We start from the raw sequence: 26,294 nt of genomic DNA on the forward strand, positions 1-26,294 counted from the left end.
GGGGGGCGGCTGTCAATCACCGCGGGGGGCGGGGCCGGGGCGCGCGCGGGGAGGGGGGGCGTGATCAGCACAATCAGGGGGCGTGGTTACGGGCGGAACGTTCGATCCCGGAACTGCCGCGCGCGGAGCCGCGTTTCCCTCTCCCCGCCCCCCTCAGCCCCCGGGGGGTGCCGGTTCGCTGCCGGACCGGGCGGGAGGGCGGAAGTGGCGGGGCCGCTATGGCGGCGCCCGGAGCGCCCGGGCCGGGCCCTGCCCCGGGCTCTGCCGCGGGCTCTGCCCCGAGCTCTCTCCCGCCTCCTGCCCCGGGGACGCTCCCACCGCCGCTCCCGCTGCCTCCCACCGTGCTGATGGCGGCGCGGGCGCAGCTCGCCGCGCCCTCCCGCCTCCTGCCCGCGGCCGCCGCCGGCGCCGCGCTCCGCCTGCAGCTCAGCGTGGAACCGGCCCCCGGCGGCCGCCGCCGCTTCCGCCTCGGGCTGAGGCTGCCGGAGGCGGGAGGGGGCGCGGTGAGGGCGGGCGGGGGCGCGGTGAGGGCGGGCGGGGGGCGGGCGGGGGGCGGAGGGACCCTCAGGGGGCTCCGCGGGTGTGGGTTTGGGGGGGGGGCCGGTGGGTTCGGTGCCGTTCCCGCGGAATTCCCGCGAAATTCCCGCCCGGAATTCGGGATCCGGAGGCTCCGGGATCGCCCCCGGGAGCCCCTGGAATTGCCATCGAGGGAACGTCCCGGGGGGCGCCGGGGGGGGGGGCGGAGCTGATGGCGTTGGGGGCGGGGTTTGTGTCGCGGCGCTGTCGCGACAGGGGCCGTGTCGTGACTCCACCCCCCCCCCCGTGTCCCTCTGTCCCCGTGTCCGTCTGTCCTTCTGTCCCAGCCCCTGGCAGAGTTCGACCTGCGGGACGTGTCCTACCGCGTGCGGGGCCCCGCGAGCCACGAGCTGGAGCTGCCGGGACCGGGATCGGGACCGGGATCGGGACCGGGGACAGGGACAGGGACAGGGACAGGGACAGGGACGGCACCGGGGACGGGACCGGCCACGGTGACCCTGCGGTTCCCCGAGGAGCGGGAGGCACAGCAGTGGTGGACGGTGCTGAGCAGCTCCCTCAGGGAGGCCCGGAGAGGTGGGACAGGGACGCGGGGACAGGGCTGGGGACAGGGGGACACGGGGACAGGGGGACGGGGCTGGGGACAGGGGGACACGGGGACGCGGGGACAGGGCTGGGGACAGGGGGACACGGGGACAGGGGGACGGGGCTGGGGGACGCAGCCAAGGTGGTGGGACAGGGATATGGGAATGGGGGCAGGGATTTGGGGCTGGGGACAGGGATATGGGGCTGGGCACAGGGATTTGGGGCTGGGGACAGGGATCTGGGGATGGGGACAGGGATCTGGGGATGGGGGCTGGGAACAGGGATTTGGGAGTGGGGACAGGGATATGGGGATGGGGACAGGGATATGGGGACAAGGGCAGGGACACAGGGCTGGGGACAGGGACACAGGGCTGGGAACAGGGATATGGGACTGGGGACAGGGATTTGGGGCTGGGGGTAGGGATAGGGGGTTGGGGACAGGGGTATGGGGATGGGGACGGGGATTTGGGGCTGGGGGCTGGGACACAGGGATTTGTGACTGGGGACAGGGATATGGGGCTGGGCACAGGGACATGGGGTTGGGTGACACAGCCGGGGCAGTGACACGGGGACAGGGGTGACAGTCCCACCCTGGTGCCAGGAGGGAGCTGATCCCTCGGGTGACCCCGGAAGGTCCGTGGGGTGTCCCCTCCTCCTGTCCTGGACACTCGGGGGTCCCGGGGGTGGCTGTGCCTGGGACACGGGCTGGGGACACCATTCCCAGGGGGGCACACCATTCCCAGAGGGGGGACACCATTCCCAGGGGGGGACACCATTCCCAGGGGGTGTCCCCTCCCCGTGTCCTGGACAGGGGCCTCGGGGGTGGCTGTGCCTGGGACATGGGCTGGGGACACCATTTCCAGGGGGGGACACCATTCCCGGGGGGGACACCATTCCCGGGAGGGACACCATTCCCAGGGGGTGTCCCCTCCCCATGTCCTGGACAGGGGCCTCGGGGGTGGCTGTGCCCTGGGACACGGGCTGGGGACACCATTTCCAGGGGGGGACACCATTCCCGGGGGGGACACCATTCCCAGGGGGGGGACACCATTCCCGGGGGTGTCCCCTCCCCTCTGGGAGGGCCCCCTGGGCACAGCGGGGCCGGTCCCAGCCCTGCCGTGCCCCCACAGCCTCGGAGGGCCCAGCGACGGCCCCGGGGGACGCGGGGACAGCCCCGGGGGACAGCGGGACAGCCCCGGGGGACACCGGGACAGCCCCGGAGGCCCCGCCCCCGTCCCTGCCCACGGCGGACCCGGAGCAGGACCCGGAGGAGCTGCAGACCCTGGAGCTGGCAGAGAGAGGTATCCCGGGAAATCTGGGGATCCCGGAGCGGGGAAACACCCCTGAGTGCCCCCCCCAGCCCTGCCCGGGTCCCCAAGTGCCACCTCCCCAGGGATGCTCCGTCCCCCAGGGCTGGGCAGCCTTTTCCAGGAGGGATTTTCCCAAAATCCCACCTGAGCCTCCCCTGGCCCAGTTTGGGGCCGTTTCCCCTCGTCCTGTCCCTGTTCCCTGGGGGCAGAGCCCGATTTCCCCCCCAGTGTCACCTCCTGTCCCCTCTTGTCCCTGTGGTGTCCCCAGGCCGGGCCCTTCCTGCTCTGGGTGGGCTGGGGGGTGTGTGGGGTGTCAGTGCTGTCCCCCTGTGTCCCCCCTGTCCCTCAGTGTCCCCCCCGTCCCCAGAGGAGCTGTGCCTTCGCCTGGCCGAGGCCATGGGGGGCTGTGGGCTGTGTGGGGGTGTCAGTGCTGTCCCTCAGTGTCCCCCCTGTCCCCCCCTGTCCCCCCTGTCCCCAGAGGAGCTGTGCCTTCGCCTGGCCGAGGCCATGGGGGGCTGTGGGGTGTGTGGGGTGTCAGTGCTGTCCCTCAGTGTCCCCCCTGTCCCCAGAGGAGCTGTGCCTTCGCCTGGCCGAGGCCATGGGGTGTGTGGGGTGTGTGGGGTGTCAGTGCTGTCTCTCAGTGTCCCCCCTGTCCCCCCCTGTCCCCCCTGTCCCCAGAGGAGCTGTGCTGTCCCTCAGTGTCCCTCAGTGTCCCCCCCTGTCCCCAGAGGAGCTGTGCCTTCGCCTGGCCGAGGCCATGGGGTGTGTGGGGTGTGTGTGGGGTGTCAGTGCTGTCAGTGCTGTCAGTGCTGTCCCTCAGTGTCCCCCCTGTCCCCAGAGGAGCTGTGCCTTCGCCTGGCCGAGGCCATCTCAGTGGGGGACGAGGCAGTGGCCGCTCAGAGCGCGGCGTCCCTGGCGCGGCACCACACGGAGCTGAGCGTGAGCCTGAGGGACACCAACTACCCCGGGGGGGAGCTCAGGTCAGCCTTCAGCCCCCCCTCCTCCTCATTCAGCCCCCTCCTCCTCCTCCTTCAGCCCCTCCTCCTCCTCAGTCAGCCTCTGCCTTCTCCTTCTTCAGCCCCCTCCTCCTCCTTCTTCATCCCCTGCCTCCTCCTTCCACCCCCTCCTCCTTCAGCCCCCTCCTCCTGTCCCTCGTCCCCTGCCTCCTCCTTCTGCCTTCTCATTCTTCATCCCCCTCCTTGTCCTTCATCCTCCTTCTCCTTCATCCTCCTCCTCCTTCATCCTCCTCCTCATTCATCCCCCTTCTCCTTCATCCCCCTCCTTCTCCTCCTTCATCCCCTTCCTCCTCCTTCATCCTTCTCCTTCTTCAGCCCCCTTCTCCTTCATCCCCCTTCTCCTTCATCCCCCTCCTCCTCCTCCTTCATCCCCCTCCTCCTCTTCCTTTCTCTTCCTCCTCTTTCCTCCCCCACCTCTTTCTGTTTCATCTCTCTTCTTCCTCCTTCATCCCCTGCCTCCTCCTCCTTCACTCCTCTCCTCCTCCTTCCTCTTCCTTCATCCCCCTCCTCCTTTTTCATCCTTCTGCTTCCTCTCCTGCCTCTTCCTCTTTCGTCTCTCTCTTTTTCCTCCTTCATCCCCTACCTCCTCCTCCTTCATCCCCCTCCTCCTCCTCCTCCTCCCTCTTCCTTCATCCCCTACCTCCTTCTCTTTCATCCCTCTCCTCCTCCTCCTCCTTCCTCTTCCTTCATCCCCCTCCTCCTCCTCCTCCTCCCTCTTCCTTCATCCCCTACCTCCTTCTCTTTCATCCCTCTCCTCCTCCTCCTCCTTCCTCTTCCTTCATCCCCCTCCTCCTCCTCCTCCTCCCTCTTCCTTCATCCCCTTCCTCCTCCTCCTCCTCCCTCTTCCTTCATCCCCTACCTCCTCCTTCCTCCTCCTCCTCCTCCTTTCTCCTTTTCTTCACCCCTCCTGCTCATCCTCTGCATGTGGGAGATCCCCAATCCCTGGGGGGGTGTCAGGTGAGCCTTCATCCTCCTCTGCCTCCTCTTCCTCTTCCTTCCCTACTTTTCTCTTCTCTTCTCCTTTTTTTCCTTTCTTTTTCTTCCTCTTTTTGTTTTTGCCTCCTTCCCTTTTCCTTTCTGTTTCTTTTTTCACTTTCTGGGTCCCTCTCCTTCTCTCTCTCCTCCATTCTCTGCACCCCGATCCCGGTATCTCTGTATCCCAATATCCCAGTATCCCAGTATCTCAGTATTCCTGTATCCCAGTATTCCTGTATCCCAATATCCTTGTATCTCAGTATCCCTGTATCCCAATATCCTTGTATCCCAGTATCTCAGTATCCCAGTATCCCAGTATCCCTGTATCCCAATATCCCCGTATCCCACTATCCCAGTATCCCTGTATCCCAGTATCTCTCTATCCTGGTACTCTTGTATCCCAGTATCCCTGTATCCCAATATTCCTGTACCTCAGTATCTCTGTATCCCAGTATCTCAGTATCCCTGTATCCCAGTATCCCTGTATCCCAGTATCTCTGTATCCCAGTATTCCTGTATCCCAGTATTCCTGTATCCCAGTATCCCTGTATCGCAGTACTCTTGTATCCCAGTATCTCAGTATCTCTGTATCCCAATATCCTCGTATCCCAGTATCCCAGTATCTCTGTATCCCAGTATCCCTGCATCCCAATGTCCCTGTATCCCAGTATTCCTGTATCCCAGTACTCTTGTATCCCAGTATCTCAGTATCTCTGTATCCCAATATCCCTGTATCCCAATATCCCCGTATCCCACTATCCCAGTATCCCTGTATCCCAGTATTCCTATATCCCACTGTCCTTGTATCCCAGTATCCCAGTATCCCTGTATCCCAGTATCTCTCTATCCTGGTACTCTTGTATCCCAGTATCCCTGTATCCCAGTATTCCTGTACCCCAGTATCTCTGTATCCCAGTATCTCAGTATCCCTGTATCCCAGTATCCCTGTATCCCAGTATCTCTGTATCCCAGTACTCTTGTATCCCAGTATCCCTGTATCCCAGTATCTCTGTATCCCAGTATTCCTGTATCCCAGTATTCCTGTATCCCAGTATCCCTGTATCCCAGTACTCTTGTATCCCAGTATCCCAGTATCTCTGTATCCCAGTATCCCTGCATCCCAATGTCCCTGTATCCCAGTATTCCTGTATCCCAGTACTCTTGTATCCCAGTATCTCAGTATCTCTGTATCCCAATATCCCCGTATCCCACTATCCCAGTATCCCTGTATCCCAGTATTCCTATATCCCACTGTCCTTGTATCCCAGTATCCCAGTATCCCTGTATCCCAGTATCTCTCTATCCCGGTACTCTTGTATCCCAGTATCCCTGTAGCCCAGTATTCCTGTACCTCAGTATCTCTGTATCCCAGTATCCCTGCATCCCAGTGTCCCTGTATCCCAGTATTTCTGTATCCCAGTATCTCTGTATGCCAGTATCCCATGTCCCAGTGTCCCTGTATCCCAGTATTTCTGTATCCCAGTATCTCTGTACGCCAGTATCCCGTGTCCCAGTATCCCGTTCCCCCCATCCCATTATCCCGTGTCCCAGTGTCATTGTCCCCCTACCCCATGTTATCCCGTTATCCCGTGTCCCGGTGCCCCATACCCCCCGTTATCCCGTGTCCCTGTGTCATTGTCCCCGTGCCCCATACCCCCCGTTATCCCGTGTCCCTGTGTCGTTATCCCCGTGCCCCATACCCCCCGTTATCCCGTGTCCCTGTGTCGTTATCCTGGTGCCCCATACCCCCCGTTATCCCGTTATCCTGTGTCCCTGTGTCATTGTCCCCGTGCCCCACCTTATCCCGTTATCCCGTGTCCCTGTGTTGTTATCCTGGTGCCCCATACCCCCCGTTATCCCGTGTCCCTGTGTCGTTATCCCCGTGCCCCATACCCCCCGTTATCCCGTGTCCCTGTGTCGTTATCCTGGTGCCCCGTGCCCCCCGTTATCCCGTGTCCCTGTGTTGTTATCCTGGTGCCCCATACCCCCCGTTATCCCGTGTCCCTGTGTCGTTATCCTGGTGCCCCATACCCCCCGTTATCCCGTGTCACGGTGTCGTTATCCCGGTGCCCCGTGCCCCACCTTATCCCGTTATCCCGTGTCCCAGTGTCATTGTCCCCGTGCCCCACCTTATCCCGTTATCCCGTGTCCCAGTGTCGTTGTCCCCGTGCCCCACATTATCCTGTTATCCCATGTCCCTGTGTTGTTATCCCGGTGCCCCACATCCCGTTATCCCGTGTCCCGGTGTCGTTGTCCCCATACCCCCCGTTATCCCGTGTCCCTGTGTCGTTATCCCAGTGCCCCCCATCCCATTATCCCATGTCCCAGTGCCCCGTACCCCCCGTTATCCCGTGTTGCGGTGTCGTTATCCCGGTGCCCCGTGCCCCCCGTTATCCCGTTATCCCATGTCCCGGTGCCCTGTACCCCACATTATCCCGTTATCCTGTGTCCTGGTGCCCCGTGCCCCCCGTTATCCCATTATCCCGGTGCCCCCCATCCCGTTCTCCCGGTGCCCCGTGCCCCCCGTTATCCCATGTCCCGGTGTCGTTGTCCCCGTGCCCCACATTATCCCGTTACCCCATGTTCTTCTCTCATTGTCCTGGTGCCCCGTGCCCCCCGTTATCCCGTTATCCCATGTCCCGGTGCCCCCCATCCCGTTCTCCCGGTGCCCCGTGCCCCCCGTTATCCCGTGTCCCGGTGTCATTGTCCCCCTATCCCACATTATCCCGTGTCCCGTGCCCCCCGTTATCCCGTGTCCCGGTGTCGTTGTCCCCCTATCCCACATTATCCCATTATCCCGTTCTCCCGGTGCCCCGTGCCCCCCGTTATCCCGTTATCCCATGTCCCGGTGCCCCGTAGCCCACGTTATCCTGTTATCCCGTTATCCCGTGTCCCGGTGTCGTTGTCCCCCTATCCCACATTATCCCATTATCCCGTGTCCCGGTGCCCCGTGCCCCCCGTTATCCCGTGTCCCGGTGTCATTGTCCCCCTATCCCACATTATCCCGTTATCCCGTGTCCCGGTGTCGTTCCCAGCATGGCCGTGTGGGTGGAAGATGCCACGTCCTCGGCCAACATCACCCTGCGGGTGCGGCCCCACCTCACCATCGGCACCCTCAAGGAGCAGGTACGGCGGCACCGGGGGGCACCTGGGGGCACCTGGGGGCACATGGGAACCTACCTGGAACTCACCTGGGGGGCACCTGGAACTCACCTGGGATCTCACCTGGGAAGTCACCTGGGAACTCACCTGGGAACTCACCTGGGGGGCACCTGGGAACTCACCTGGGGGGCACCTGGGAACTCACCTGGGAACTTACCTGGGATCTCATCGGGGGGGGGCACCTGGGAACTCACCTGGGAACTCACTTGGGAACTCACCTGGGATCTCACCTGGGGGCACCTGGGAACTCACCTGGGATCTCACTTGGGAACTCACCTGGGAACTCACCTGGGGGCACCTGGAACTCACCTGGGAGCTCACCTGGGGGCATCTGGGGTCTCACCTGGATCTTACTTGGGGCTCACCTGGGGGAGAAAGGGAGCCCTGGCTCACCTGGGGTGTCACCTGGATCTTACCTGGGGCTCACCTGGATCTTACCTGGGGCTCACCTGGGGGAGAATGGGATCCCCGGCTCACCTGGGGTGTCCCCTGGGTCACGGGGCTCACCTGGGATCTCACCTGGGGGGCTCTCCCGGAGATCACCTCGGAGCTCACCCAGGATCTCACCTGCATCTCTCCCCAAGGTGTCCCAGCAGCTGTTCCCATGTCCAGGAGCTGTTCCTATGTCTGTCTGTCCTGTCCCTCCTGTCCCAGGAGCTGTTCCCATGTCCGTGTCCCTCCTGTCCCTGTCCCAGGTGTCCCAGGAGCTGTTCCCATGTCCAGGAGCTGTTCTCGTGTCCATCTCTCCTGTCCCAGGAGGTGGTTCCCATATCCCTGTCCCAGGTCTCCCAGGAGCTGTTCCCATGTCTGTGTCTCTCCTGTCCCAGGAGCTGTTCCCATGTCTGTGTCTCCCCACAGGTGTTCCAGGAGCTGTTCTCATGTCCAGGAGCTGTTCCCATGTCCAGGAGCTGTTCCCATATCCCTGTCCCTCCTGTCCCAGCTGTTCCAGGAGCTGTTCCCATATCCCTGTCCCTCCTGTCCCAGCTGTTGCAGGAGCTGTTCCCATATCCCTGTCCCTCCTATCTCCCCACAGGTGTTCCAGGAGCTGTTCCCATGTCCAGGAGCTGTTCCCATCTCCCTGTCCCTCCTGTCCCCGCAGGTGTTCCAGGAGCTGTTCCCATATCCCTGTCTCTCCCAGGAGCTGTTCCCACATCCCTGTCCCTCCTGTCCCAGCTGTCACAGGAGCTGTTCCCATATCCCTGTCTCCCCTGTCCCCGGAGGTGTCCCAGGAGCTATTCCCATGTCCAGGATCTGTCCCCATGTCTGTGTGTCCCCGCAGGTGTTCCAGGAGCTGTCCCCATGTCCAGGAGCTGTCCCCACGTCTGTCTCTCCCTGCAGGTGTTCCAGGAGCTGTTCCCATGTCCCTGTCTCTCCCAGGAGCTGTCCCCATGTCCAGGATCTGTCCCCACGTCTGTCTCTCCCCGCAGGTGTTCCAGGAGCTGTGCCCATGTCCAGGAGCTGTTCCCATGTCTGTCCCTCCTGTCCCAGGAGCTGTCCCCATGTCCAGGATCTGTCCCCACGTCTGTCTCTCCCCACAGGTGTTCCAGGATCTGTTCCCATATCCCTGTCTCCTCTGTCCCCGCAGGTGTTCCAGGAGCTGTTCCCATGTCCAGGAGCTGTCCCCACGTCCAGGATCTGTCCCCATATCCCTGTCTCCCCTGTCCCCGCAGGTGTTCCAGGAGCTGTTCCCATGTCCAGGAGCTGTCCCCACGTCCAGGATCTGTCCCCATATCCCTGTCTCCCCTGTCCCCGCAGGTGTTCCAGGAGCTGTTCCCATGTCCCTGTCTCTCCCAGGAGCTGTCCCCATGTCCAGGATCTGTCCCCACGCCTGTCTGTCCCCGCAGGTGTTCCAGGAGCTGGGTTTCCACCCGCGTGTGCAGCGCTGGATCATCGGGCAGTGCCTGTGCTCGGACGGGCGCTCGGTGGGCTCGTACGGGGTGCGGCGGGACAGGGACCCCGCGTTCCTGTACCTGCTGTCTGCGGGGGTGGCGGGGCTCACCCGGCACGAGCAGGCCCAGGCGCTGCTGCGGGCCCTGCCCGGCCACGGGGCAACCACCGAGAACCGAGGGAGCCACGCGGGGCCCGCGGCGCCTCAACGGGGTACGGGCACACGGCCTCCTACTCCTGCTGCTCCTTCCTGCTCCTTCCTCCTGCTCCTGCTGCTCCTGCTCCTGCTCCTCCCTCCTCCTCCTCCTGCTCCTTCCTCCTGCTCCTGCTGCTGCTCCTTCCTCCTGCTCCTCCTGCTCCTGCTCCTGCTCCTTCCTCCTGCTCCTGTTCCCCCTCCTGCTCTTGCTCCTTCCTCCTCCTCCTGCTCCTTCCTCCTGCTCCTGCTCCTTCCTCCTGCTCCTCCTACTCCTACTCGTCCTCCTGCTCCTTCCTGCTCCTTCCTGCTCCTCTTCCTCCTCCTGCTCCTCCTCTTCCTCGTCCTGCTCCTTCCTCCTGTTCCTCCTGTTCCTTCCTGCTCCTTCCTGCTCCTTCCTCCTCCTCCTCCTGCTCCTTCCTCCTGTTCCTGCTCCTGCTCCTCCTCCTCCTCCTACTCCTTCCTCCTCCTCCTGCTGCTCCTTCCTCCTCCTCCTCCCCCTCCTCCTCCTTCCTCCTCCTGCTCCTTCCTGCTACTGCTCCTTCCTCCTGCTCCTCCTCCTGCTCCTGCTCCTCCTCCTCCTCCTGCTCCTTCTCCTGCTCTTTCCTACTCCTCCAAACCTTCCCTTCCCTTCCCTTCCCTTCCCTTCCCTTCCCTTCCCTTCCCTTCCCTTCCCTTCCCTTCCCTTCCCTTCCCTTCCCTTCCCTTCCCTTCCCTTCCCTTCCCTTCCCAAACCTTCCCAAACCTTCCCAAACCTTCCCAAACCTTCCCAAACCTCCCCTCCCTCCCTCCCTCCCGTCCCTCACTGTGTTCCCCCCAGGCCGTGTCCCAGACCCGGGGGACCGGTTGGACATCGGGACGATCCAGCACCACCTGGACTCGCTGCAGCTCCGGGACGGCACCGGGACCCCTCCCGGGACCCCCGCGCCGGGACCGCCCGAGCCCGAGCAGGTACGGGGCTGAGAGATCCCCTCAGTGATCCCACGGGGGCTGAGGGATCCCCTCAGTGATCCCACGGGGGCTGAGAGATCCCCTCAGTGATCCCACAGGGATTGAGGGATCCCCTGAGTGATCCCACGGGGGCTGAGGGATCCCCTCAGTGATCCCACGGGGCCTGAGGGATCCCCTCAGTGATCCCACAGGGATTGAGGGATCCCCTGAGTGATCCCACGGGGGCTGAGGGATCCCCTCAGTGATCCCACGGGGGCTGAGGGATCCCCTCAGTGATCCCACAGGGATTGAGGGATCCCCTGAGTGATCCCACGGGGGCTGAGGGATCCCCTCAGTGATCCCACGGGGCTGAGGGATCCCCTCAGTGATCCCACGGGGGCTGAGGGATCCCCTCAGTGATCCCACGGGGCTGAGGGATCCCCTGAGTGATCCCACGGGGGCTGAGGGATCCCCTCAGTGATCCCATGGGGGCTGAGGGATCCCCTGAGTGATCCCACGGGGCTGAGGGATCCCCTGAGTGATCCCACGGGGCCTGAGGGATCCCATGGGGGTTGAGGGATCCCACGGGGGCTGAGGGATCCCAGGGGGTCCCAGTGATCCCACGGGGGTTGAGGGATCCCATGGGGGCTGAGGGATCCCACAGGGCCTGAGTGATCCCCTGAGTGATCCCATGGGGAACTGAGGGATCCCACAGGGCCTGAGGGATCCCATGGGGGCCTGAGGGGTCCCATCCCCATTCCCTGTTCCCAGGGCTGGCCGTGCCCCATTCCTGTTCCTGTTCCCATTCCCAGGGCTGGCCATGCCCCATTCCTGTTCCCAGGGCTGGCCATGCTCCATTCCTATTCCCATTCCCGTTCCCATTCCAGGGCTGACCGTGCCCCATTCCCATTCCTGTTCCTGTTCCCAGGGCTGGCCGTGCCCCATTCCCATTCCTGTTCCCACTCCCATTCCCATTCCCATTCCAGGGCTGGCTGTGCCCCATTCCCACTCCCATTCCCATTATTCCCTGTTCCCATTATTCCCAGGGCTGGCCGTGCCCCATTCCCATTCCCATTATTCCCTGTTCCCATTACAGGGCTGGCTGTGCCCCATTCCCGTTCCCATTCCCGTTCCCATTCCAGGGCTGGCTGTGCCCCATTCCCATTCCCATTCCCATTCCCTGTTCCCAGGGCTGGCCGTGCCCCATTCCCATTATTCCCATTGTTCCCAGGGCTGGCTGTGCCCCATTCCCATTCCCATTCCCATTATTCCCTGTTCCCATTGCAGGGCTGGCCGTGCCCCACGTGCACGTTCATCAACAAGCCGACCCGTCCCGGGTGTGAGATGTGCAGCTGTGCCCGCCCTGCGGGGTACCGGGTACCGGGGGGGCACCAACCCGACCCCATAGAGAGACAGCGGCTCCAGAGGGAGCGGGACGGGGCACGGCAGTGCCAGCAGGTATGGGATATGGGATCTGTGGGATATGGGATATGGGATATGGGATATGGGATCTGTGGGGTATATGGGGTATGGGGTACCGGGTACCGGGGGGGCACCAACCCGACCCCATAGAGAGACAGCGGCTCCAGAGGGAGCGGGACGGGGCACGGCAGTGCCAGCAGGTATGGGATATGGGATATGGGATATGGGATCTGTGGGGTGTATGGGATATGGGATCTGTGGGGTATATGGGGTACCGGGTACCGGGGGGGCACCAACCCGACCCCATAGAGAGACAGCGGCTCCAGAGGGAGCGGGACGGGGCACGGCAGTGCCAGCAGGTATGGGATATGGGGTATGGGATCTGTGGGGTGTATGGGGTATGGGATATGGGATATGGGGTACCGGGTACCGGGGGGGCACCAACCCGACCCCATAGAGAGACAGAGGCTGCAGAGGGAGCGGGACGGGGCACGGCAGTGCCAGCAGGTATGGGATATGGGGTATGGGATCTGTGGGGTATATGGGGTATGGGATATGGGATCTGTGGGGTATATGGGGTACCGGGGGGGCACCAACCCGACCCCATAGAGAGACAGAGGCTGCAGAGGGAGCGGGACGGGGCACGGCAGTGCCAGCAGGTAATCGGATATGGGATATGGGATCTGTGGGATATGGGATGTGGGATATGGGGTATGGGATATGGGATATGGGGTATGGGGTATGGGGTATGGGGTACCGGGTACCGGGGGGGCACCAACCTGACCCCATAGAGAGACAGCGGCTGCAGAGGGAGCGGGACGGGGCACGGCAGTGCCAGCAGGTATGGGATCACAGGGGATCCATGGGATATGGAATCCATGGGGTATGGGATATGGGTATGGGATCACAGGGAATCCATGGGATATGGAATCCATGGGGTATGGGATATGGGTATGGGATCACAGGGAATCCATGGGGTATGGGATCCATCGGGTATGGGATATGGGGTATGGGATCACATGGGATCCATGGGGTATGGGATCCCAGGGGATACATGGGGTATGGGATCCATGGGTATGGGATCAGAGAGTGGCTGCAGAGGGAACGGGACAGGGCATGGCAGTGCCAGCAGGTACTGGGACTAGGGGGATCTACCAGGCAGTGCCAGCACATGTGGGATCTCTGGGATCCAGGGAGTGTGGGATCGGGGCAGGGGGCTCTGGTGGGTGGGTATGGGATCATGGGGATCTGCCGGTGCCAGCAGGGACAGGATCAGGGGGATCCAGTGGTACTGGGATTGGAGGGATCCAATGGGATTGGGACTGAACCTGCAGGGACAGGATCAGGGGGATCCAGTGGTACTGGGGTCACAGGGATCCAATGGGATTGGGACTGAACCTGCAGGAACAGGACTGGGGGATCCAGTGGTACTGGGGTCACAGGGATCCAATGGGATTGGGACTGGACCTGCAGGAACAGGATCAGGAGGAATCCAGTGGTACTGGGGTCACAGGGCAGAGCTGCCAGTGCCAGCAGGGACAGGGCTGGGGCAGATCCAGTGGTACTGGAATTGTGGGGACCTGGCAGTGCCAGCAGGGACAGGGCTGGGGGATATCTGGCAGGATCAGGGAGGGACGGGGCAGTGCCAGGGGGGATCCAGTGGTACCGGGGTCACAGGGGGATGTGGCAGTGCCAGGATCAGGGAGGGATGGGGCAGTGCCAGGGGGGATCCAGCAGTGCTGGGATCAGGGAGGGATGGGGCAGTACTGGGATTACAGGGGGATCTGGCAGTACTGGGATCAGGGAGGGATGTGGCTGTGCTGGGATCAGGGAGGGATGTGTCAGTGCCAGGGAGGATCCAGCTGTGCTGGAATCAGGGAGGGATGGGACAGTGCTGGGATCAGGGAGGGATGTGGCTGTGCTGGGATCAGGGAGGGACAGGGCAGTGCTGGGATCAGGGAGGGACAGGGCAGTGCCAGGGGGATCCAGCAGTACCAGGATCACAGGGGGATCCAGCAGTCCTGGGATCAGGGAGGGATGTGGCCGTGCTGGGATCAGGGAGGGATGGGGCAGTACTGGGATCACAGGAGGATCCAGCAGTACTGGGATCACAGGGGGATCCAGCAGTCCTGGGATCAGGGAGGGATGTGGCTGTGCTGGGATCGGGGAGGGATGGGGCAGTACTGGGATCACAGGGGGATCCAGCAGTGCCGGGATCGGGGAGGGATGTGGCCGTACTGGGATCAGGGAGGATCCAGCAGTACTGGGATCAGGGAGGGATGTGGCCGTGCTGGGATCAGGGAGGGATCTGGCAGTCCTGGGATCAGGGAGGGATCTGGCAGTCCTGGGATCAGGGATGTGACCTCACTGGCTCGGGGGTCCGGCAGTAGGGGATGGATCCGGCGATTGCAGGGAGGGGTTTGGATCCTGCGCCGCTCCAGGGAAGGGGATGGGGCACGGGGGGGGGTCACACAGACACCCCCAGACCCAGCTGGTGCTGTGGCTCTGCTGGGGTAGGGGATCCAGCACCGGGATCTGCCCGGGAAGGGGCTGGTGGTGACTGGGGACAGGGCAGGGACTGTGACACCCCCGGGGACAGGGCAGGGACTGTGACACCCCCGGGGACAGGGTGGGAGCTGTGACACCCCCGGGGACAGGGGAGGGGCTGTGACACCCCCAGGGACAGGGTGGGAGCTGTGACACCCCCGGGGACAGGGTGGGGGCTGTGACACCCCCGGGGACAGGGTGGGGGCTGTGACACCCCCAGGGACAGGGTGGGAGCTGTGACAGGGCAGGGGCTGTGACACCCCCAGGGACAGGGCAGGGGCTGTGACACCCCCAGGGACAGGGTGGGAGCTGTGACACCCCCGGGGACAGGGGAGGGGCCGTGACAGGGCAGGGACTGTGACACCCCCGGGGACAGGGTGGGAGCTGTGACAGGGCAGGGGCTGTGACACCCCCAGGGACAGGGTGGGAGCTGTGACACCCCCAGGGACAGGGTGGGAGCTGTGACACCCCCGGGGACAGGGCAGGGGCTGTGACACCCCCAGGGACAGGGTGGGGGCTGTGACACCCCCGGGGACAGGGTGGGGGCTGTGACACCCCCGGGGACAGGGTGGGAGCTGTGACACCCCCGGGGACAGGGCAGGGATGTGACACCCCCGGGGACAGGGCAGGGATGTGACACCCCCAGGGACAGGGTGGGGACTGTGACACCCCCGGGGACAGGGGAGGGGCTGTGACACCCCCAGGGACAGGTACCAGGATCGGGAGATCCACCAGTACTGGGAAGATGTGGCAGTGCCAGGATTGGGGGATCCAACAGTGCTGGAATTTGGGGGGGTCTCTCAGTGCTGGGATCAGGGGGGTCTGTCAGTGCTGGATCAGGGGATCTGTCAGTGCTGGGATCAGGGGGTCTGTCAGTGCTGGATCAGGGTGTCTATCAGAACTGGGATCAGGGGGATCTCTCAGTGCTGGGATCAGGGGATCTCTCAGTGCTGGGATCAGGGGGTCTCTCAGTGCTGGATCAGGGATCTCTCAGTGCTGGATCAGGGGATCTGTCAGTGCTGGATCAGGGGGTCTCTCAGTGCTGGATCAGGGGATCTGTCAGTGCTGGATCAGGGATCTGTCAGTGCTGGATCAGGGATCTCTCAGTGCTGGATCAGGGATCTGTCAGTGCTGGATCAGGGATCTGTCAGTGCTGGATCAGGGGGTCTCTCAGTGCTGGGATCAGGGATCTGTCAGTGCTGGATCAGGGGATCTGTCAGTGCTGGATCAGGGATCTCTCAGTGCTGGATCAGGGGGTCTCTCAGTGCTGGGATCAGGGGATCTGTCAGTGCTGGATCAGGGATCTGTCAGTGCTGGATCAGGGATCTGTCAGTGCTGGATCAGGGATCTCTCAGTGCTGGATCAGGGGGTCTGTCAGTGCTGGATCAGGGATCTGTCAGTGCTGGGATCAGGGGGTCTCTCAGTGCTGGATCAGGGATCTCTCAGTGCTGGATCAGGGGGTCTGTCAGTGCTGGATCAGGGATCTGTCAGTGCTGGATCAGGGATCTGTCAGTGCTGGATCAGGGGATCTCTCAGTGCTGGATCAGGGGATCTCTCAGTGCTGGATCAGGGATCTGTCAGTGCTGGATCAGGGATCTCTCAGTGCTGGATCAGGGGATCTCTCAGTGCTGGATCAGGGATCTGTCAGTGCTGGATCAGGGATCTCTCAGTGCTGGATCAGGGGGTCTCTCAGTGCTGGATCAGGGATCTGTCAGTGCTGGATCAGGGATCTGTCAGTGCTGGATCAGGGGGTCTCTCAGTGCTGGATCAGGGATCTGTCAGTGCTGGATCAGGGGGTCTCTCAGTGCTGGATCAGGGATCTGTCAGTGCTGGATCAGGGGGTCTGTCAGTGCTGGATCAGGGGGTCTCTCAGTGCTGGATCAGGGGGTCTCTCAGTGCTGGATCAGGGGATCTCTCAGTGCTGGATCAGGGGATCTGTCAGTGCTGGATCAGGGGATCTGTCAGTGCTGGATCAGGGGATCTGTCAGTGCTGGATCAGGGGGTCTCTCAGTGCTGGCATCAGGGGGATCCAGCAGCATCCAGCAGTATCCCCGTGGGATCAGGGGGTCCCTCTCTCCTCGCTTCCCTCCCCTGCCCTGAGGAGCCATCAGGCCGCACATTCCCAGCCCTGGGATCTGTTCCCAGCCCCGGGATCTGTTCCCAGCCCCAGGATCTGTCCCCAGGATCCATTCCCAGCCTCAGGATCCATTCCCAGCCCCAGGATCTGTTCCCAGGATCCATTCCCAGCCTCAGGATCTGTTCCCAGCTCCAGGATCTGTTCCCAGCCCCGGGATCCATTCCCAGCCTCAGGATCCGTTCCCAGCCCCAGGATCTGTTTCCAGCCCCAGGATCTGTTCCCAGGATCCGTTCCCAGCCCCAGGATCCTTTCCCAGCCCCGGGATCCGTTCCCAGCCCTGGGATCTGTTCCCAGCCCCAGGATCCGTTCCCAGCCCTGGGATCTGTTCCCAGCCCCAGGATCCGTTCCCAGCCCTGGGATCTGTTCCCAGCCCCAGGATCCGTTCCCAGCCCTGGGATCTGTTCCCAGGATCCATTCCCAGCCCCAGGATCCGTTCCCAGCCCCAGGATCTGTCCCCAGCCCCAGGATCTGTTCCCAGGATCCATTCCCAGGATCCGTTCCCAGCCCCGGGATCCATCCCCATTCCACAGCCCCGTGGGGGGGGCTCCCCTGGGACCCGGGGGGGCTCCGGGCCCGGCACTGACGGCTCCTTCTCCTCTCTCTTCCCTCTGCCCGTGCCGGATCCCGCCGGGAGCAGCCCCGGAGCCAGGACGGCCCCGGGTCCCTGGAGGACTTCATCCACCTCTGCTCCGAGTTCGGATAGTGCCCGGGACCCCCAGGGACCCCCGGGACCCCCCCGGACCCACGGGACCCCCCAGACCCCCGGGACCCCCCGGGACCCCCCAGGGACCCCCGGGACCCCCCCGGACCCACGGGACCCCCCAGACCCCCGGGACCCCCAAGGGACCCCCGGGACCCCCCCGGACCCACGAGCCCCCCAGGGGACCCCTGGGAATGCCCCAGACCCCTGGGACTCCCCTGGACCCACGAGACCCCCAGGGGACCCACGGGACCCCCCCCTGGACCCCCGGGACCCCCAGGGGACTCCCAGGACCCCCCTGGACCCACGAGACCCCCAGGGGACCCCCGGGACCCCCCCGGACCCACGGGACCCCCAGGGGACCCACGGGACCCCCCCTGGACCCCCGGGACCCCCAGGGGACCCCCGGGACCCCCCCAGACCCACGAGACCCCCAGAGCCCCCTCTGGACTCCTGGGATCCCCACGACCTCTGCCCGGGACCCATCCGGCCCCCCAGAACCCCCAGGGACACCCCCGGGACCCCTCTGGATCCCCGGGACCCCTCTGGACCCCTGGCAACCCGCAGACCCCCGGGACCCCCCCGGGCTCCCCCATGCCCAGCCCCGGGTGGGTTCTGGAATGTTCTGCCGGGGGAGGGGGGTGGGATGTGCCCCTCGCTGGGGGGGCTCACAGGGGGGTCCCACCCCCCCGGGGTGAGGGCAGGGGGGTCAGTGGGGTCAGGGGGGTCAGTGGGGTCAGTGGGGTCAGTCCCAGCACTCCCCCTTCATGGGGGGCAGCTCAGGGGGTCTCAGGCCTGGGGAGGGCAGGGGGGGGCCGTGCTGTGGGTACAACGGGTGGGGGGGCTGAACTCAGGGAATGGCAGCCTGGGGGGGGCTCAGCTGGGGGGGGTTGTGCTCTGGGGGGGTCTCTGAGGCTTGGGGGGGTCTCATGTTGGGGGGTCCGTGCTGTGGGTACCACAGTTGGGGGGCTGAACTCAGGGAATCGCAGCTTGGGGGGCTCAGCTGGGGGGGGTTGAGCTTGGGGGGTCTCTGAGGCTTGGGGGGGTCTCAGATTGGGGGGGGTTGAGCTCTGGGGGTCTCATGTTGGGGGGGGCCGTGCTGGGGGTACCACGGGTGGGGGGCTGAACTCAGGGAATCGCAGCTTGGGGGGCTCAGCTGGGGGGGGTTGAACTCTGAGGGTCTCAGGTTGGGGGGGGTTGAGTTCTGGGGGTCTCTGAGGCTCGGGGGGGTCTCACATTGAGGGACTGTGTTCTGGGGGTCTCAGGTTGGGGGGGGTTGTACTTTGGGGGTCTCTGAGGCTTGGGGGGGGTCTCACACTGGGGGGGTTGTACTTTGGGGGTCTCTGAGGCTCGGGGGGTGTCTCAGGTTGGGGGGTTTGTGCTCTGGGGGTCTTACATTGGGGGGATTGTACTTTGGGGGTCTCTGAGGCTCGGGGGGTCTCACATTGGGGGGTTGTACTTTAAGGGTCTCTGAGGCTCAGGGGGGGTCTCAGGTTGGGGGGTTTGAGCTCTGGGGGTCTCACATTGGGGGGGTTGTACTTTGGGGGTCTCTGAGGCTCGGGGGGTCTCAGCCCTGTGGCACTGAGGGAACGGGAGTGGGGGGTGAGGGGGGTCCTGGCCGAGCCATGGCCCCGGTTTGGGGTCCCCGGTTCCTGTGCCCCCATTAAAGCCTCGTCCCACCCACGTGGCTCCGCCGGCTCCTTGTGCTGGGGGGGTCTGGGGGGTGACTGGGGGGGGTCTGGGGGGGTCTGAGGGTGACTGGGGGGTCTGAGGGGTCTGGGGGGGTGACTGGGGGGGTCTGGGGGGGTGACTGGGGGGCAACAGCAGGGGGGTAACCTGTTCCCAGCAGGGCAGAGCCCGATCCTGGGGCTCCCCTGCAGCATCTCCAGGGCCAAAATATGGGAAAGTGCCCCCAGAATGTCCCTGGGGACCCTCAGGGTGTCCCTGACCGGGGCTGTTCCCATTCCCAACCAGGGCCATTCCCTGCCCAGGCCATTCCCATTCCCTGCCCAGGCCATTCCCATTCCCTGCCCAGGCCATTCCCATTCCCTGCCCAGGCCATCCCCATTCCCTGCCTAGGCCATTCCCATTCCTAACCAGGCCATTCCCATTCCTTGCCCAGGCCATTCCCATTCCTAACGAGGGCCATTCCCTGCCCAGGCCATTCCCATTCCCTGCCCAGGCTGTCCCTGCCCAGGCTGTCCCTACCCAGGCCATTCCCATCCCGTGACTGGTGCCATTCCTTACAGTTCCCAGTCCATGACCAGGATTCCTCTCATGGGGCAGTTCCTGCCCGGGGCTGTTCCCATTCCCTGCCCGGGGCTGTTCCCATTCCCTGCCCGGGGCTGTTCCCATTCCCTGCCCGGGGCCGTTCCCATTCCCTGCCCAGGGCATTCCCGTCCTTGCTGGAGCCATTCCCATTCCTGACAGGGCTGTTCCCATTCCTGAAGGGTCTGCTCCCATTCCTGAGGGGTCTGTTCCCATTCCTGAAGGGTCTGTTGCTATTCCTGGCCAGGCTATTCCTGTCCCTGACAGACCGTTCTGTCCCTGACGAGCTCATTCCCCTTCCACGACTGGAGCCATTCCCAGTCCTGACTGGGCTGTTCCTTACTGGGGCCGTTCCTTACGGGCCTCATCCTGCCTGGGGCTGTTCCCAACCCAGCAGGGCTGTTCCCGTTCCCACAGGGGCTGTTCCCGTTCCCACAGGGACTGTTCCCGTTCCCACAGGGACTGTTCTCATCCCACAAACCCTGACAGTTCCGTCCCTCGCTGTTCCCATTCCCACTGGGGCCATTCCTGTCCCTGACAGGCCGTTCCCATTCCTGTTCCCACTCCCGAGGGGCTGTTCCTGTTCCCTACTGGGGCTGTCCCATGGCCAGTGCCATTCCTGCCCCTCAGTGGGGCTGTTCCTGTTCCTAAGGGGCTGTTCCTGTTCCCTGCTGGGACTGTCCCATGGCCAGTGCCATTCCTGCTCCTCAGTGGGGCTGTTCCTGTTCCTGAGGGGCTGTTCCTGTTCCCTGCTGGGACTGTTCCATGGCCAGTGCCATTCCTGCTCCTCGTGCCATTCCTGCTCCTCAGTGGGGCTGTTCCTGTTCCCTACTGGGACTGTCCCATGGCCAGTGCCATTCCTGCTCCTCAGTGGGGCTGTTCCCATCCCCGAGGGGCTGTTCCTGTTCCCTACTGGGACTGTCCCATGGCCAGTGCCATTCCTGCTCCTCAGTGGGGCTGTTCCCGTCCCCAAGGGGCTGTTCCTGCCTCTTACCAGAGTTGTTCCCATTCCTGATGGGATCATTCCCAGTGGCCCTGCTGGGCTGTTCCACGGGCAGTGCCATTCCTGTTTTGTCCTGGGACCATTCCCAGCCCTGCTGGGTCTGTCTCTCGCCGTTCCCATTCCCATTGGGACCGTTCCCATTCCCACTGGGGCCGTTCCCATTCCCACTGGGGCCGTTCCCATCCCTGTTGGGTCTGTCTCTCGCCGTTCCCATTCCCATTGGGACCGTTCCCATTCCCACTGGGGCCGTTCCCATTCCCACTGGGGCCGTTCCCATCCCTGCTGGGTCTGTCCCTCACCGTTCTTGCTCTCTCTGGTGCCGTTCCTGTTCCCACTGGGGCTCTTCCCGTCCCCATTCCCAGCGAGGCAGTTCCCGTTCCCAATCCCACTCTGTTCCCAATCCCACTCCCATTCCCAGTCCCTCTGCCATTCCCAGTCCCGCTGCCATTCCCAATACCGCTCCCATTCCCAATCCCATTCCCAATCCCACTCCCATTCCCAATCCTGCTGCCATTCCCAATCCCGCTCCCATTCCCAATCCCATTCCTAATCCTCTCCCATTCCCAATCCCTCTGCCGCTCCCAATCCCACTCCCAATCCCATCCCCAATCCCAATCCATCTGCCATTCCCGCTCCCATTCCCATTCCCAATCCCACTCCCATTCCCAATCCCACTCCCATCCCCATTCCCAATCCCATTCCCAATCCCACTCCCACTCCCATTCCCAATCCCACTCCCACTCCCATTCCCAATCCCACTCCCATCCCCAATCCCACTCCCACTCCCAATCCCACTCCCGTTCCCAATCCCTCTGCCGTTCCCATCCCCGTTCCCATCCCCACTGCCTCTCGCTCCCCGCAGGCTCTGGATGCGGAGCGGCAGCAGAACTTCCAGCAGCTGCTGCGGGCGGAGGAGTCGGGGGTGGTGCCGAACCCGGAGGCTCTGGAGTGCGGGATCTGCCTGCAGGACGTGCCGGCGGGGCAGGGGGTGCTGCTGCGGGACTGCCTGCACAGCTTCTGCAGGTACCCCGGGGGCACCCTGGGGACGGCCCTGGGACCCCCTGCAGCACCTGGGAACCCCCTACAGCACCCCCTGACCCCCCTACAGCACCCCTTGAACCCCCTACAGCACCTGGGACCCCCTGCAGCACCTGAGACCCCCCCTACAGCACCTGAGACCCCCTGCAGCACCCCCTGACCCCCCTGCAGCACCCCCTGACCCCCCCTACAGCACCTGAGACCCCCTACAGCACCTGAGACCCCCTGCAGCACCCCCTGACCCCCCTACAGCACCCCCAGACCCCCCTACAGCACCTGAGACTCCCCTGCAGCACCTGAGATCCCCCTACAGCACCTGAGACCTCCCTGCAGCACCTGGGACCCCCCTACAGCACCCCCTGACCCCCCTACAGCATCTGAGACCCCCCTACAGCACCCCCAGACCCCCCTACAGCACCCCCTGACCCCCCTACAGCACCCCCTGACCTCCCTACAGCACCCCCTCTACACCACCCCCCATCACAGTGACCCCCCCCTATCACAGTGACCGGCCCTGAGACCCCCCCACTGTCACAGTGACCAGCCCTGAGCCCCTCCCATCACAGTGACCAACCCTGAGACCCCCCCACCATCACCAGGACCACCCTGAGCCCCTCCCCATGACTGGCCCTGAGACCCCCCCCATTTCCCCCCAGTGACCAGCCCTGGACCCCCCTCACTGTCCTGACCAACCCTAAAACCCCCCCACCCTCACGGTCACCAACCCTGAGCCCCCCCCCCACTGCCATGGCCAGCCCTGGGATCCCCCAGCCCTGGGACCCCCCCACCATTGCCATGGCCAGCCCTGGGACCCCCCCACCTTGTAGTGACCAGCCCTGGGACCCCCCAGCCCTGGGACCCCCCCCACCATTGCCATGGCCAGCCCTAGGACCCCCCCCCAAACAGTGACACCCCCTCACCCCCCAGCACAGCTCCAGACCCCCCCAATTACTGTGACCAGCCCTGACCCCCCCCATGAACAGTGACACCCCCTCAGCCCCAGCACAGCTCCAGACCCCCCCAAAACTGTGACCTGCCCTCAGAGCCCCCCCAAACAGTGACACCCCCTCAGCCCCCAGCACAGCTCCAGACCCCCCCAAAACTGTGACCAGCCCTCAGAGCCCCCCACCCTCACAGGGAGTGGCCCCCACAACCCTCCCCCATCCCCCCCGGCCTGGTGACCCCCCCGAGCCCCCCACCCTTGTGGTGACCCCCCCTGAGTCCCCCACCCTTGTGGTGACCCCCCCTGAGCCCCCCCGGCCCCGAGACCCCCCCGGTGACCCCCCCTTTCCCAGGGAGTGCCTGCGCCAGGTGATCAACTACAGCGAGGAGCCGCTGGTGGGGTGTCCCTTCCGGGATGTCACCTACACCTGTGACAGTCACCTGCAGGAGAGGGAGATCCGAGCGGTGCGTGGGGCTGGGGGGCACTGGGGGGTCATTGGGGGGGTCATTGGGGTGTCCCTTCCGGGATGTCACCTACAGCTGTGACAGTCACCTGCAGGAGAGGGAGATCCGAGCGGTGCGTGGGGCTGGGGGGCACTGGGGGGTCATTGGGGGGGTCATTGGGGTGTCCCTTCCGGGATGTCACCTACAGCTGTGACAGTCACCTGCAGGAGAGGGAGATCCGAGCGGTGCGTGGGCATGGGGGGCACTGGGGGGGCACTGGGGGGGTCATTGGGGGGGTCCCTGTCACCTACACGTGTGACAGTCACCTGCAGGAGAGGGAGATCCGAGCGGTGCGTGGGGATGGGGGGCACGGGGGGGGCATTGGGGGGTCACAGGGGGGTCACTGGGGGGGGTCATTGGGGGTCCCTGTCACCTACACCTGTGACAGTCACCTGCAGGAGAGGGAGATCCGAGCGGTGCGTGGGGATGGGGGGCACTGGGGGGGGCACTGGGGGGGTCACTGGGGGGGTCACAGGGGGTCACTGGGGTGTTCCCACTTACCTGCAGGAGATCCCGGTGGTGGGTGGGTGGTCCTGGAGGGGTGGGTGACACCCACGGGTGTCACTGATCCCGTGGGTGGGTGTCAGTGAGAGGGGGGTCCCGGCAGCCCCACCCACCCACCCCGATGTCCCCGTGTCACAGCCCGTGTCCCCCCGGGCACCCGCGGGTCCTGGAGCAGGGTTTGGTGGCCCGGGGGTGGGGTCTGGTGGCCCGGAGTGTGTGTCGGTGGCCCAGGGGTGGGTGTGGGTGGCCCGGGGGTCCCGGCAGCCCCACTCCAATGTCCCCAACGCGCAGCTGGTGTCCCCAAATGGGGTTTGGTGGCCCGGGGGTCCCGGCAGCCCCACTCCAATGTCCCCAATCCGCAGCTGGTGTCCCCCGAGGAGCACCGGCGGTTCCTGGAGCGGGGTTTGGTGGCCCGGGGGTGTGTGTCGGTGGCCCGGGAGTGGGTGTGGGTGGTCCGGGGGTCCCGGCAGCCCCACTCCAATGTCCCCGATCCGCAGCTGGTGTCCCCCGAGGAGCACCGGCGGGTCCCAGAGCGGGGTTTGGTGGCCCGGGGGTTGGTGTGGGTGGCCCGGGGGTGGTTGTGGGTGGCCCGGGGATGGGTGCGGGTGGCCCGGGGTTGGTGTCGGTGGCCCGGGGGTCCCGGCAGCCCCACTCCAATGTCCCCGATCCGCAGCTGGTGTCCCCCGAGGAGCACCGGCGGTTCCTGGAGCGGGGCCTGGCCCTGGCCGAGCGGCGCAGCCAGAACAGCTTCCACTGCCGGGGCCGGGACTGCCCGGGCTGGTGCTTCTACGAGGACGCCGTGAACGAGTTCCCGTGTCCCGTGTGCGGGGCCCTCAACTGCCTCCTGTGCAAGGTGAGCCCGGGGGGGGTTCGGGGGGGTCCCGGGGGGCGTCAGCACTGACCCCTCGCCCCCCCAGGCCATCCACGAGGGGCAGAACTGCCGCCAGTACCAGGACGAGCTGCAGCTGCGGGCGCAGCACGACGCGGCCGCGCGGCAAACCAGCGACATGCTGCAGGTCTGGGGGGCTCGGGGGGCTCGGGGGGGGGGAAACCGGGGGGTCCCCGCGCCCCTGACCCCCCTCCGTGCGCCCCCCCCAGACGCTGGTGCAGCGGGGGGAGGCCATGCACTGCCCCACGTGCCGCATCGTGGTGCAGAAGAAGGACGGGTGCGACTGGATCCGCTGCACCGTCTGCCAGACGGAGATCTGCTGGGTCACCCGCGGGCCGCGATGGGGGCCGGCGGTGAGGGGGGGCCTGGGGGGGTCCTGGGGGGCTGGGGGGGTCCTGGGGATCCCCCTGTGCCAGACAGAGATCTGCTGGGTCACCCGCGGGCCGCGATGGGGGCCGGCGGTGAGGGGGGGCCTGGGGGGGTCCTGGGGGGCTGGGGGGGTCCTGGGGATCCCCCTGTGCCAGACAGAGATCTGCTGGGTCACCCGCGGGCCGCGATGGGGGCCGGCGGTGAGGGGGGTCCTGGGGGGGTCCTAGGGGGGCTGGGGATCCCCCTGTGCCAGACTGAGATCTGCTGGGTCACCCGCGGGCCGCGATGGGGGCCGGCGGTGAGGGGGGCTGGGGGGACACTGAGGGGGTCCTGGGGGGGCTGGGGGGACACCGGGGGGGTCTCGGGGTGAGGGGGGTCCTTGGGGGGACACCGGGGGGGTCCTGGGGTGAGGGGGAGTCCTTGGGACACTGGGGATCCCCCTGTACCAGACAGGGATCTGCTGGGTCACCCGCGGGCAGCACTGGGGGCCGGCGGTGAGGGGGGGTCCTGGGGGGACACCGGGGGGAGTCCTTGGGGGCTAGGGGGACACCAGGGGGGGTCACGGGGTGAGGGGGGTCCTTGGGGGGACACCGGGGGGGTCCCGGGGTCAGGGGGAGTCCTTGGGACACTGGGGATCCCCCTGTGCCAGACTGAGATCTGCTGGGTCACCGAGGGGCAGCACTGGGGGCCGGCGGTGAGGGGGGCTGGGGGGACACCGGGGGGGTCCCAGGGTCAGTAGAGGGGACTGGGGGGGACTGGGGGGGACCCCGAGGTCAGGGGGGGTCCCTGGGGGTCTGGGGGACCCCCGGGGGTCACCAAAGGAGGCTGGGGTGGGGGGGTCTGGAGGGGGCTGGGGGACCCCAGGACTGCGGGGGGAGTGAGGGGGGCACGGAGTGACCCCGGGGGGGGCTCTGACCTCTGCCCCCTGTCCCCCCCAGGGCCCCGGGGACACCAGTGCCGGGTGTCGCTGCAACGTGAACGGGCAGAGGTGCCACCCCCGGTGCCAGAACTGCCACTGACCCCCCCCGGGCCACCCCCGTGGGGACGGGACGGGCACAGGGACCCCCGGGGACCCCGAGGGACGGACGGGGCCGGGCCCGGGGCTGAGCGCGGGCACAGGGGAGCGCCACGGACACGGGGACAGCGAGGACGGACACGGGGACAGCGGATGGACAGAGGGACGGAGCGGATGGACAGAGGGACGGAGTGGATGGACAGAGGGACGGACACGGCGTGGGGAGGAGCCGCGGGCACCGGGACAGCTCCGGGACAGCTCCGGGGGCTCTGCCCGCAGGGGGGGGCCCCACGGTGGGCACAGCACGGCCCGGGGGGGCCAATAAACCACCTGAGTGACACGGCTGCGAGGAGAGGGACGGGGA

General features: G+C 65.1%; 2 protein-coding genes and 3 long non-coding RNA genes across 5 annotated transcripts; 3 read left to right on the forward strand and 2 right to left on the reverse strand.

The window, feature by feature from the left end:
• The first annotated feature begins 126 nt into the window (after positions 1-126).
• LOC127464377 (ranBP-type and C3HC4-type zinc finger-containing protein 1-like) lies at positions 127-26,270 on the forward strand. The gene is made up of 14 exons (XM_051774666.1): positions 127-503; positions 864-1,110; positions 2,250-2,420; positions 3,268-3,409; positions 7,456-7,546; positions 9,427-9,682; positions 10,483-10,613; positions 11,880-12,050; positions 21,532-21,692; positions 23,003-23,114; positions 24,331-24,510; positions 24,575-24,673; positions 24,756-24,899; positions 25,854-26,270. Exons 1-14 carry the CDS (start codon positions 219-221, stop codon positions 25,932-25,934), a joined length of 2,271 nt encoding a protein of 756 aa, XP_051630626.1. The 5' UTR covers positions 127-218; the 3' UTR covers positions 25,935-26,270.
• Positions 4,671-5,806, reverse strand: LOC127464379 (uncharacterized). The gene is made up of 3 exons (XR_007901331.1): positions 5,772-5,806; positions 5,108-5,427; positions 4,671-4,795 (listed from the first exon to the last, which is right to left on the reverse strand). It is a non-coding gene; the product is annotated as an uncharacterized LOC127464379 (long non-coding RNA).
• Positions 7,804-8,094, reverse strand: LOC127464381 (uncharacterized). Its single transcript, XR_007901333.1, has 3 exons — positions 8,032-8,094; positions 7,904-7,947; positions 7,804-7,870 (listed from the first exon to the last, which is right to left on the reverse strand). It is a non-coding gene; the product is annotated as an uncharacterized LOC127464381 (long non-coding RNA).
• On the forward strand, positions 8,011-9,323 carry LOC127464378 (uncharacterized). Its single transcript, XM_051774667.1, has 4 exons — positions 8,011-8,703; positions 8,734-8,920; positions 9,010-9,233; positions 9,281-9,323. Coding segments are annotated over exons 1-4 (930 nt in total). The 5' UTR covers positions 8,011-8,186; the 3' UTR covers positions 9,283-9,323.
• Positions 18,687-19,081, forward strand: LOC127464380 (uncharacterized). The gene is made up of 2 exons (XR_007901332.1): positions 18,687-18,764; positions 18,892-19,081. It is a non-coding gene; the product is annotated as an uncharacterized LOC127464380 (long non-coding RNA).
• Positions 26,271-26,294: the final 24 nt, after the last annotated feature.

Source organism: Manacus candei, unplaced genomic scaffold (genome assembly GCF_025592945.1).
Source record: "Manacus candei isolate 608988 ecotype Guabito, Panama unplaced genomic scaffold, ASM2559294v1 h1tg000214l, whole genome shotgun sequence".
Taxonomy (NCBI): domain Eukaryota; kingdom Metazoa; phylum Chordata; class Aves; order Passeriformes; family Pipridae; genus Manacus; species Manacus candei.